The 12,292-nt window shown below is 53.2% G+C and overlaps 2 protein-coding genes across 2 annotated transcripts; one reads left to right on the top strand and one right to left on the bottom strand.

The window, feature by feature from the left end:
- The first annotated feature begins 590 nt into the window (after positions 1 to 590).
- LOC147599799 (olfactory receptor 14A16-like) lies at positions 591 to 1,526 on the top strand. Its single transcript, XM_086753580.1, has one exon. The coding sequence runs from the start codon at positions 591 to 593 to the stop codon at positions 1,524 to 1,526; it is 936 nt and encodes a 311-aa protein (XP_086609706.1).
- A 6,597-nt stretch (positions 1,527 to 8,123) lies between these two features.
- Positions 8,124 to 9,158, bottom strand: LOC147599798 (olfactory receptor 14A16-like). The gene has a single exon (XM_086753112.1). The coding sequence runs from the start codon at positions 9,108 to 9,110 to the stop codon at positions 8,124 to 8,126; it is 987 nt and encodes a 328-aa protein (XP_086609238.1). The 5' UTR covers positions 9,111 to 9,158.
- Positions 9,159 to 12,292: the final 3,134 nt, after the last annotated feature.

Genomic DNA, 12,292 nt, shown 5'->3' with positions numbered 1-12,292 from the left:
TGGGTTTGCCAGCTGCCCCCGGAGGGGCACAGCTCTCCTGCAGGCTCCTAGGGAGTGCTGAGCCTTTCCTTGGGCGTCAGCGCTCTCCTCACAGAGTCCTTTGCTTCTCCTGTGAGGAGCAGGGTCCTGCTCTCTGCGTCACATCTCCACCTCTGGGCTGGGAAAGAGACGAATTTGCAGGTCTGACCTGTGAAACTGCAGTCCCCAGCTCTCATCAGGTTTCTGGGTTTGTTTAAGATTAATTTGTGTGTGAAGTCCTCTTTGAGGCTCCGCCTGTGGAAGTGCAGGGCAGCTGGCAACAAGACTGATGGACACTGTGGGTCTGCTGACTCTGCTCTCTGTTCACATCTCCTGTGAACATCAGAGATGTCACAGATCAGCTCCTGTGCACCCACTGCAGCAGAGCAAAGCTGACTCCTCAGCAGGACACGGGCAGGGCTCTGGCTCCTCACAGCACACTCAGCCAGCACAAACCACAGACAAGGGGGGAATTCTGGAAGAACTTGACAGGCTTTGCTGAGAAAAGTCTGTTCTAGCTTTTCACTGTCTTTTGCTCACACAGAAAGTGCCCCTCTGCCCAGAGGGACCAAATGTCCAACAGCAGCTCCATCACCCATTTCCTCCTCCTGGCCTTCGCAGACACACAGGAGCTGCAGCTCTTGCACTTCTGGCTCTTCCTGGCCATCTACCTGGCTGCCCTCCTGGCCAACGGCTTCATCGTCACTGCCATAGCCTGCGACCATGACCTCCACACCCCCATGTACTTCTTCCTCCTCAACCTCTCCCTCCTTGACGTGGGCTTTATCTCCATCATTCTCCCCAAATCTATGGTCAATTGCCTCTGGGACACCAGGGCCATTTCTTACACAGGATGTGCTGCCCAAGTCTTTCTGTTTTCTGTGTTCATTTCAGCAGAGTATTCCCTTCTCACCATAATGGCCTATGACCGCTACGTTGCCATCTGCAAACCACTGCACTACTGGACCCTCCTGGGCAGCAGAGCTTGTGTCCACATGGCAGCAGCTGCCTGGGCCAGTGGGTTTCTCAATTCTCTCCTGCACACTGCCAATACATTTTCACTGCCACTCTGCCAGGGCAATGCTGTGGACCAGTTCTTCTGTGAAATCCCCCAGATCCTCAAGCTCTCCTGCTCACACTCCTACCTCAGGGAAGTTGGGCTTATTGTGGTCAGTGCCTGTTTAGCATTTGGCTGTTTTGTGTTCATTGTTGTGTCCTATGTGCAGATCTTCAGGGCCGTGCTGAGGATCCCCTCTGAGCAGGGACAGCAGAAAGCCTTTTCCACGTGCCTCCCTCACCTGGCTGTGGTCTCCCTCTTTATCAGCACTTCTTTTTTTGCCTACCTGAAGCCCCCTTCCATGTCCTCCTCATCCCTGGACCTGGTGGTTGCCGTTTTGTACTCAGTGGTTCCTCCAGCAATGAACCCCCTCATCTACAGCATGAGGAACAAAGAGATCAAGGATTCCATGAGGAAAATATTTGAATACATGCTATTTCAGCATCGATAAGGAAAAGACTGTCTTTTGTTCCTGTTTTTTTAATAGCTGTGACAATATTAATTGCATTAAAATAGTAACATTTATCCCACTTCTTGACTGGGAACATTTTTTTTCTGAGCTACTATCCCAATGCACTGTTGTGATGCAACCCACCGTAGCAGGCAGCTCAACACTACATAGCCGCTCGCTCACTCCCCCACAGCACAGTGCGATGGAGGAGAGAATTGGAAGGGTACAAGTGAGACATCTCGTGGGTTGATATAAAGGTAGTTTAATAGGCACAGCAAAAGCTGTGTGCACAATCAAAGCAAAATAAGGAACTCATTTACTGCTTCCCCGGCAGACAGGAATCTCCAGGAAACGAGGGCTTCATCACACGTAACGGTTACTCGGGAAGATAAAGGCCATCACCCCAAATATCCATCCCCTCCCCTCTTCTTCTCCCAGCTCTTACTGCTGAGCAACGTCAAAGGGTATGGAAGATCCCTTTGGCCAGCTGGGGTCTGCTGTCCCAGCTGTTTCCCCTCCCACCTTCATACCAACACCCCGCCTACTTTCTGGCAGGGTGGGTTGCAGAGTAGAAAAGGCCTTGATGCTGTGCAAGCACTGCCCAGCAGTAACTAAACCATCCCGGTGTTACTGACACTGTTCTCATCACACGTTCAAACATTGCACCATACAGGCTACTACGAAGAAATTTAACTCAATCCCAGACAAAACCAGCACGTGTACCTCCAGAACCAGCCTTCTTGCATAGGTGAAGAAGCCAGAGGAAAATAATTTGTCTGAGCTGCCACCCCGTCAAATCTTCTCTGGCGCTGGGGACCAGCCCCAGCATGAGGAAAGGGTTAAGGAGCCAAGATCCCAGCTGCCAGCTGGAGGAGCAGCCACGGGGCGCTGGAGGCTGCACCTCCATGCCTCAGCAGGGCTCCCTCTCTGCTGCCTGTGGACCAGCAGGGCTGCTGCTTCCCTGGAGCCGTGGCCGTGGCCAGCAGTACGACGTGGACTTTTCAGTTCCTCGCTTCCACGCTCTCCTCTTGTGCTCTCGCATCTGTGTCAGCCCTAAGGTCTGGTGTGAGTGGTGACAGTCCTGTTGTCTCTGCAGGGGCATCCCTGTGGCTGTGGGCAGGAGGAGGCCAAGTGAACCCCTGTGTCAGAGCTGGCCTCCCTGCTAGCACCACCATGACCAAAGGGGCTCCTCAGGGCAGGCCCTTCCAAATCTGGTGTCAGGAATACACCTCAGGAGCTGCTCCCTCAGAAACACTTTTGCTCTTCTGGAGTTCAAAATGGATTCATGGGGACAAGCCTAGAGTCCCGGGTGATGTGTTAGGGACCAAAGACTGGACCAAAACCTCCCTTCTTGGTGCCACTTGTCCACACAGACAGCAACTGGTCTTTGATTTCTCTGCCTGGCACTGTCCCACTTTGGGTCTGATGGCAAATGCCGTCCTGGAGAAGAATCAGGAGCTGCCAGGAGATGTCAGGGGATCTGCAGGGAGAGCGTGTGAGTCTGGTGGGCAGTGAGTTGCACCTGACAAAATGAGTGACGACCCAAGTAGGAGTCCCCCTGAGGAAAAGGTGAACCCGAGGAGCCCGTGGGCTAACGAGGACCCTGCAATGCCCGGAGAGGATGTGAGGAGCCACCAGGCAGAGGGACATAAGACTGGAAAGTGGTTCAGGGAAACCTCTTGGAAAGTCCACGGGCTGGATCTAGTGCAGCCCTCCCGTGCCCTTTGTGACATCAGAGACACCTCATTGTCCTGGCCAGCCTTGTCCTTGGCTACTGAGCCACCAGGAAAGATGGAAAAGGGCTCAGCAGCAGACATCCCCATCCAGTTGGGTTTGCTTCCCACTGTGACCAGCATGGCCAGTGCAGGGTTACCCCATGGCCAGAGGGCACCACAGCCCCCTTGCTGTGCAGAGCAGCACCACCAGCTCAGGGCCCTGTGGGGAGCACAGAGTGGGAGCCAGAACTGTCCGGCCAGGCGAGCTGGGGCACAGTCACCTGGGGAAAGAGTTGTCCAGGGAGAGAAACAAGGGAGCATTTCTGTGCCTGCAGGGAGGAGTCAATGAGCAAGAGAAACCTCTTTCTGCTGGCACCCGCTCGGGGCAGGCTGCTCTGCTGCCGGGCCAGGACTCTTGTGCTGGCCTGGGGAGAGGGGCTGGCACTGCGGGGCACAGGCCGTCTGTGGTGGGCATCTGCTGGAGCTGATACCAGGAGTCCTGCATTTCACTGATCTCTGGGTTTTTTGTGCCATGTCCAGCCTGCAGCCCTGGGGCTGTGGAGACGGCTGAGACCCATGTCTGCCCCCCAGGAGCTGCTGTGCCCTTCAGAGGGGCTGGGGCTGGGGGTCAGGGCCCAGAGCTCTGCAGCTGCCTGCGGTGGGCAGTGCCACGGGGCCAGCCCAGACTGGACTGCTCTTCTCAGCTGGGCTGGAGAGAAAGCAGGGCTGGTGGGGAGAGTTGGGGAAGGACTGGGCTGGGCTGGGAAGTGCCTGGAAGAGGACACCACCAATGCTGGCTGAGCTGTGCGACCATGCAGGGCGAGGACACACTGTCGTGGGCCTGAGGTGCAGAGCCAAGGCATGGAGGGGCAGGAGAGAGGAGGCCGATCCGTGCCCTTGGTGGTATGGACAGATTGGGAAGGTGCCACTGCACATTTGTCTCTCACATCAGCATTTCCAGCACTGGCCACTCGCCCCAGTTTAAGGGTGAGGTTTGCTCTCTGGCCATCTTCTTCCTCCTGCTGGGCTCGGTGCCTGTGCCAGCTGAACAGCCAGCCCTGCCTCAGCCTCTCTTCTTGCCCAGACCTTGGCAGAGCCCAGAGCAGGGCTCTCGGCAGAACCCTGCACGGGACACGACTGGGGCTTGGCTGGGACCTCATCGCAGTTTACAACGGCCTCAAGAGGGGCAGCGGAGGGGGAGGTGCAGATCTTCTCTCTCTGTTGCCCAGTGACACGACACGTGGAAGTGGTATGAAGCTGCATTAGGGGAAGTTCAGCTTGGACATCAGGAAAAGGCTCTTCCCTGAGAGGGTGGTCGGTCACTGGAACAGGATCCCAGGGGAAGTGGTCACGGCACCAACCCTATCAGAGTTCTAGGAACATCTGGAGGATGCTCTTAGTTTTATGCGTTACTGTTAGGTAGTCCTGCAAGGAGCACAGAGTTGGACTCGATGATTCCTTTGGGTCCCTTCCAACTCAAGATATTCTATGATGTTCAAGTTGAGGAATAGTCCATCCCATGCAAAGAAGGAAAAGCTGGTCAGGGACGTCATCAGGGGCATCCTTGGCTGCAGCAACCATGAGCAGGTGAAATTCAGGATCCTGAGAGCAGGCTTTGGCCTGTTGAGTGACCTGCTTGGAAGAATCTTATGTCATATGGCCCTGCAGAGAAGAAGATGATGTTCAAGGACCTCAGCTTCAAGCCCAAGAATGGTCCATCCTGAATACATATGTGTGTGTGTTTGTCTGTTTCTGGGGGAACTGGGGAGATGTGGGGATCCAAGGTCAACTTCTGGGTTGACTGCAAACCCTGCTCTGGGAGGGACCTAAATTGACCTGCTCTGGGAGGGATCTAAACCCTGTGTGTGTCACAGGGACATAGATTTTCCACTAACACACCCAACAGGACAGAGAGAAATGTCAGGGTTGGGGAGGCGAGGAGAAATGTTGTCTATACAGTGATGGACCTCAAGGAGACAGCTTTTCCGACCTTTCCGCCTCTCCTAGGAGACACTCTGCTTAGATATCAATTGGAGAATTCTTCTATCAGTTCCTCAAAGTGCTCCTTACGTACCTGCCTCTTTACCTACCCTCTTGAAACTTGTCTAATTCCATGTGCAAGTCTTGAAGACTGGATGCAAATGATGGAAGCAACGTGGCTCTATCAGTCTTCTCTGACAGCTGCCAGTCCCAAGCAAGTATCTCAGATACACTTGGGCCTCTGGAGCTTTACACTGGGTGCTGATGGTCAGACCACGGTGCCCTGCCTGAAAACCTGAGAACTGCTCTCAGTACTTAAAAAAACCTAAAAACTCCACTCTTTCATCTGCTGAGATGATTCAATGCTTTCAGTGACATATTTGTGGAGTTTCTATCCTGCAAAAACATGAGTTTTCAGACGATGTAGGAATTGTGGGAGAAGAGATATTGGCCTTGCTCGGTGCTTACATTGCCAGTACTCTGTCTGTAGTGCTGTGCAGTCAATCTCCCGAACCTCCCAGCTGTTTCTACCTGTCCTTATCAAACCCCCCATGTCTGAAGTCATCTCTTCAGAAGCCCACCTGGACACATGCCCTTTCCATTGTTCTCCAGAGGTCTTCCTCCTCTTCCTCTTTGATCATTCAGATCCCTCTCACCTGTCACCTTCCTTTGAGCTGCAGGGACATAAAGCTTCATTGTCCTCCAGTAGTCTTTCCCGTACTCCCTATGGACAACTCTTCAGCTCTGGTGCTGGATCTCAGTGGAAGCTGCTGAAACTAACCGTACAACTGGGAAGTGTATTTTATTGTTGATTAAGTTCTACTGCGTTTTAGTGTTTCCTATTTGTTTTCTTCTTTCTTGCATTTCAAAAACCCCTCTGTGTCCACCCAGTTCCCTAAGGAAAGCAGATAGGAATTCCAGCACAGAAGCTGTAACAATCAGGTGCAGACTTCAGAAGAGAAGCCTGATGCAAAGAAAAGGGATGCAAGTCCCAGGGGGCCAGGGAGGGAAATACTGAGCTTGGAGAGGTGAGGAGCAAGGTTGTCCATACCATGTCTAGACTCAAGGGACTGCTTTTCCTGCCTGTCCACACCTCCTTAGGAGACACTCGGCATCAATATCAGTTGGAGAATTCTTCTATCACTTCTTCACAGGGCTCCTGTCCTCCTTACCTGCCCTCTTGAAACTTCTCTGCTTAGCTACACAGGTCTGCCATGCTTGAAAAAAATGATGGAGGAGACATGGCTTGTAAGGACTTTTGGTGTTTTAATGAGCCCATGATGGATTTGAGGTTAAGTTTATGACCCTCAGATACTGAGGAGAGACGGAACAAAGCCTTCAAGCAGGCAAAGGCAAAAGCAAAAACCCAATGTTGGAACATTTTATATCTCCTCCTCTGCCTCTTTTGTGTTTTTTTTTATTTGTCCTTCACCTCTTCTGTCTTCAAAAACTTGTCCAAGGGAAAGATTCATTAAACCATAGAATAACTCAGTTTTGAAGAGAGCCATGAACATCAGCTTGTCTCACTCTGCTGCTCAAAGCAGGGCGAACTGGATCGGTTTGTTCAAGGCCTCCGCCCAGCTTTGCATAATCCACAAGAAGCTGAAAGTGTGCTCCATCCTATCATACAGGGGAACGATAAAGACGTTCAAAGTGTCGGCTCAGGTGCTGGCTGCTGACGTATGCCACTAGTAACTGGCTGCACGGAGAGCTTCTAACCATTGTGGATATTTGGGTGTGATCATCCAGTCAACTTCTCACTCAGCATCCACTTCTTCAACCCAGATAGCACTAATCTGGCTAGAAGGACACCACAGGAGACCACGTCAAAGGCGTTGCACAATTTTATCTACACAACGTGCCCTTCTTTCCCCTGCCCAGTTTGGTTCAGCAATCCCTTTCTTGTCCTTCAAGTGCCTGGAATGGAACCCCAAGGAGCAGTTGATGGTATTCGTGCTCACTCAGGTTCACCTCACCTCATGTACATGATGTGCAGGCTTACATCTCATCTGCAGAGGGCCAACATAGAGTCCTGACCCACACATTCAGTGTCTTTCCATGGAGGGACAAAGAACCACCAAGGAACTGGGGAGAGGCCAGTGCTGGAAATGGTGTTTGTGAGGGGCCACTCCATGACGGTTGCCTTGGGAGAGTTTCCCCAGAGTGTCAAGCGAACATGGGCACAGATCAGACCCTGCTCTGCTGGTTCTTCAGGTCTCTCACAGGAGGCCTGGCTGTGCAAGGAATCTGCTGTGTGCCCCAACCCTGCACACTCACATTGTTTAGCTGGACACTGGTGTTTTCATCTGCAGGACAATTTCTTGGTCATGTTCTTGAGAGAAACTGTGGAAGAAGCCCTAAGCCTTCAAGCACTGCCCTGAGGAGATCACCTTTCTTTATGGAAATAACATTCTGGTGGCCAGCTCTGTCACAGAAGTGCCCAGTTCTTGTCCCTGCCTGTGGTCATAGGACTACCACACGAAAGAACTGTGGCCAAGCTGCCAGTACTCAGGCCTTACATCAACACAAAGGATCAGAGAGTGTGGAAGAAGAAAGAGAAGAGCCCTGGAAGAACAAAAACTGGTGCTCCCAGGAAGCGCTGACATGCTGGAGCTCTTTTCCCCAGTGTCTATGTACACAAAGACTGTCCCTGCAGCTCCAAAAAGACCTTGGAGGAAGGATCTCAGGAAAATAAAAAAAGGTGCTGAAGTGCCCTTTAATTTGTTTAAACACATAGAGAGCATGGCCCTTCATTTACATTTACACAGTCACTAGGTCAGAAAAGAAAAGCCAACAGTGAATTAGAAACGGGATTACAACATGATCACAAATAAAAAACCACAGCCAATGGGAAAAAATGAAAGATGATAGGTTTAGCCTGCAATGAACTATATTATAACTGCTATGCAGAAGACGATGGGCACTTCATTGTGGTAGAAAAACATCCAGTTACCAGTTTCCAGACTGCACCCTTGAGCTCCTGGTTCCTCATGCTGTAGATGAGGGGGTTCACTGCTGGAGGCACCAGTGAGTACAGAACTGCCACCACCACATCAAGCAATGGGGAGGAGATAGACGTGGGCTTCAGGTAGGCAAACATGGCAGTGATCAGAAAAAGGGAGACCACAGCCAGGTGAGGGAGGCACGTGGAAAAGGCTTTGTGCCGTCCCTGCTCAGAGGGGATCCTCAGCACGGCCCTGAAGATCTGCACATAGGACACAACAATGAACACAAAGCAGCTGAAGGCTAATACAAGACTAACCATGATAAGCCCAACTTCCCTGAGGTAGGAGTGTGAGCAGGAGAGCTTGAGGATCTGAGGGATTTCACAGAAGAACTGATCCACAGCATTGCCCTGGCAGAGTGGCAGTGTAAATGTATTGGCAGTGTGCAGGAGAGAATTGAGAAACGCACTGCCCCAGGCAGCTGCTGCCATGTGGACACAAGCTCTGCTGCCCAGGAGGGTCCAGTAGTGCAGGGGTTTGCAGATGGCAACATAGCGGTCGTAGGCCATTATGGTGAGAAGAGAATACTCTGCTCCAAGGAAGAAGAAAAACAGAAAGACCTGGGCAGAACATTCCAAGTAGGAGATGGCCCTGGTGTCCCACAAGGAATTGGCCATGGATTTGGGAACAGTGGTAGAAATTGTCCCCAGGTCAATGATGGAGAGGTTGAGGAGGAAGAAGTACATGGGGGTGTGCAGGCGATTGTCGCAGGCTATAGCAGTGACGATGAGGCCGTTGCCCAGGAGGGCAGCCAGGTAGATGCCAAGGAAGAGCCAGAAGTGCAAGAGCTGCAGCTCCCGTGTGTCTGCGAAGGCCAGGAGGAGGAACTGGGTGATGGAGCTGCTGTTGGACATTGGCTTCCTCTGTGCATGGTGTCCTGTCATTAGAAGAAGTGTCAATGAAGAGTTAGGAAAGATTTCTCTGAGCAAACCCAAAGACTGTCTCCTAGAGCCCCACCCAGCACACACACCCCTATTCCTTCTCCAGAGACCTTCCTTCAGCTCCCTGCCTGGAGCTCTGGTTGGTGCTGGTTGAATGGCCATCAGGAGCAGGACCTTTGCCCACCGGCTGCCAAGGAGTCAGCCCTGCTCGGCAGCACTGGGTTCATGGGAAAGGTGTGGGCAAGGACCACAGCTGGTGTTCAGCTTTATCAGATGAAACTGCTCCTGACGCAGAAAGGCCAGAATCATCATCTGCACTGCCACTGCGAAGGATCTGGGATGGCAGAAGGCAGTTTAAGAGTTCTGGGTTTTTTAAAGCCCCTCCACCTCACCTGGGGAGTGTTCTTGGGTGTCAGACACCCTCAGCATTTCTGCTGCGCTCAGGGAGAACAGAGCCAGTCCTGTGAGGCCAGAGGATTGCCTGTGGCTTAGTGCAGAGTGAGCGGACCTGGTCTGTTCCATCATCTTTTTCCCAGCTGCCTTCAGCTTGCACCTTTCTGAGATGGAGAGTGATCACACGTCATCTCCAGACACCAGCATCGCTGGGCAGCTGCTCTCAGCCCCTGTGCTCTGCAGAGGGACATGGACACGTGGCTGGAGAGCTGCACCACGGCTCTGCTGGAGCTTCGGCCTCACAGGAGGGGGTTCATGTCTGGGACCCCCAGCCCTGGGGGCAGAGGCTCTGGTGGGTGGGAGAGGAGGCCAGGGGGCTTGCTCAGAGGAAGGGGTCTGCATTGGAGGGGATCATATACAGAGTCTTCTGGATTCTCCCTCCCACAACAGTTCTAAGGTTTAGTTTCCTCTCCTTCCCTGATCCCATTTCTGCTGCCTGGAGATTTTCCTCCTGGGAAGTGTTTCCCTGTCTCATGTCTTTTTCCTGTCACCACTGACAGACCCCATTTAAATATCACTGCTGTCATCTTGGCTCTACAGAAACCTTCTTGTTTGCGGCGTCTGGCTGGGCGCATCTTCCTGTTTGCAGGTAGAAAACAGAACGAGTCTAACTCAGCCTGATGGTTCCAGCAGAGGTGATGCTGGAATGGTGATGATGTCCATAGGTACAGGAGTGACTGAGAGTGCATTAGGAGACTCCCAGAAGACGTGCTGATTACTCAGAGTTACAATGCAGGAGTCTAAGTGACTTGTCAAAACTAAGAACTCTATTATCATATGTCCCTCGGCATTTGCTAAGTGTAGAACGTGTGAGACATAAATTCAGTAAAGTTCCTTATCTTTAGAGTAACCCTTGAAACTTCCTATTGCGAATACTCTTTGAAGCTGTGAGCAGCCCTGACCCACACAGCACCCTCTCAACAGCACAAGGACCCTGCCATCCTGGGGGTTGCTCCTTCCCCCCACAAATTCTCCCCACAGCAGCGCCGGGAGCTCCCCGGGCAGGCTGAGTGCTGACCCTGGCAGGCAGCAGAGTCCCTGCCCCAGCACACAGCCCCTGGGCTGCAGGGACCCTGCTCTGAAGGACAGCCCTGGGCACCCCTGCCTGCACACCTGCCTGCACAGCCCTGCAGCCATCCCTGGGAGAAGGCAGCCGTCGTGCCCTGTCCCTCTGATGCTGCAGCAGGGAAGCGCTGCTCCAAAGCACCAACTTCCCCTTTGAGAAACCGAGAGCCCTCCTGACAGATCCCATAAACTGTCAGACGCACAAGCTCTGGGAGATCTCTCCAGGAACAACAGCTAAATTGCCCTGCACCCAGAGACTTACCACATAGAGGGCTCTGAAGATTCCTCCTCACTGACCTCTCAGCATCCTCCCGCTCTCAACTGCCTTTAAGTTCTCTCAGCTGCTGTCTCTCTGCAGCGCTGCCTGCTTGCCATCAGCTCCCTCCATGCCAGGAGCCCAGCCCAGCTCAGCAGCAGAGGCCCAGCCCAAGGCGGCACTTTCTCTGTCCCCTCGGGGCTCCCTCCAGCTGTCCCTGGGGCTGCAGGGGAACCTGCTGCCAAACAGCCTGCAGCCACCACAGGGGATTTGCTCCTCAGCAGGGTGAGAAGAGTCATGTCTTTTCAAGCACTGCCATTTTCCTGCTCACAGACAGAGTCAGCTCTAAATATCACCTGGCCTTGTCCCGTCAGCAGGCAGAATACCCAAAGGGAGGTGTCGTAGTTCAGCCCCGATCAGGACCAGACTACGCAGTCTCTCTCTCGCTCCCCCCACCCTCCGAGAGAACAGGGGGAGATGATATAAGAAAAAACGGCTCAAGGTTTGAGATAAGGACGGGGAGAAATCCTTAAAGGTACCGTCACGGGCAAAACAGACTCGACTTGGGGAAAACTATTCATTTATTTCTAAAATTAGCAGAAGAATGAGACAGGGAACAAGATAACCTCCCCCCACCCCTCCCTCTTCCCAAGCTTAACATTATCTCTACTACCTCCCCCCCCCCCGAGCGGCACGGGGGGGAGAAAAGGGAATGGGGGTCGTGGTCAGTCCATCACTTGTTGTTTTACGCTGCTGCTTCATGGTCGGGGGAGGAACTCCTCGCATTCCTCCTCTGCTCCAGCGTGGGGTCCCTCCCACGGGCCACAGTCCTTCGTGAAACTGCTCCGGCGTGGGTCATCCCTTCCACGGGTGCAGTCCCTCTAGAACAGCTGTCCCAGCGGGCCCTCCACGGGCCACAGCCTCCTTCAGGCCTCCACCTGCTCCGGCGTGGGGTCCTCCACGGGCTGCAGGTGGATCTCTGCCCCTCCGTGGACCTCCATGGGCTGCAGGGGGACAACCTGCTCCACCATGGTCTTCACCACGAGTTGCAGAGGAATCTTGGCCAGGAGCCATATTACTCCTCCCCCTCCTTCTTGACTGACCTTGGCGTCTGCAGCCGTTCCTCACAACAGGCTGGCAGACGTCTCTCAGGATCCTTTTTACATCTTATTCACTTCTCATCTCCTCTCCACTTCTTGCAGCCAGGCCGGGCCGAGTTGGGCCCAGTCGGCTGCCCGGTGGGAGGCCAGAGGGTGAGGCCTGCAAGGCCCATGAGGCTCGCGCCTCCCCCTCTCTGCCCCCCACTCAGCTGCTTCACATCTTCTCCCTCTCTTTTTCCTGTTTTCCCCTACTTAAATACGTTATCGCAGAGGCGTTATCACGGGACATTCTGCTACCAATTGGCTCGGCC

This window comes from Chlamydotis macqueenii, chromosome 8 (assembly GCF_036417535.1).
Source record: "Chlamydotis macqueenii isolate bChlMac1 chromosome 8, bChlMac1.mat, whole genome shotgun sequence".
Classification (NCBI taxonomy): Eukaryota; Metazoa; Chordata; class Aves; order Otidiformes; family Otididae; genus Chlamydotis; species Chlamydotis macqueenii.
The sequence above is the reverse complement of the archived record's forward strand: the minus strand, read 5'-3'. Positions and strand labels throughout refer to the sequence as shown.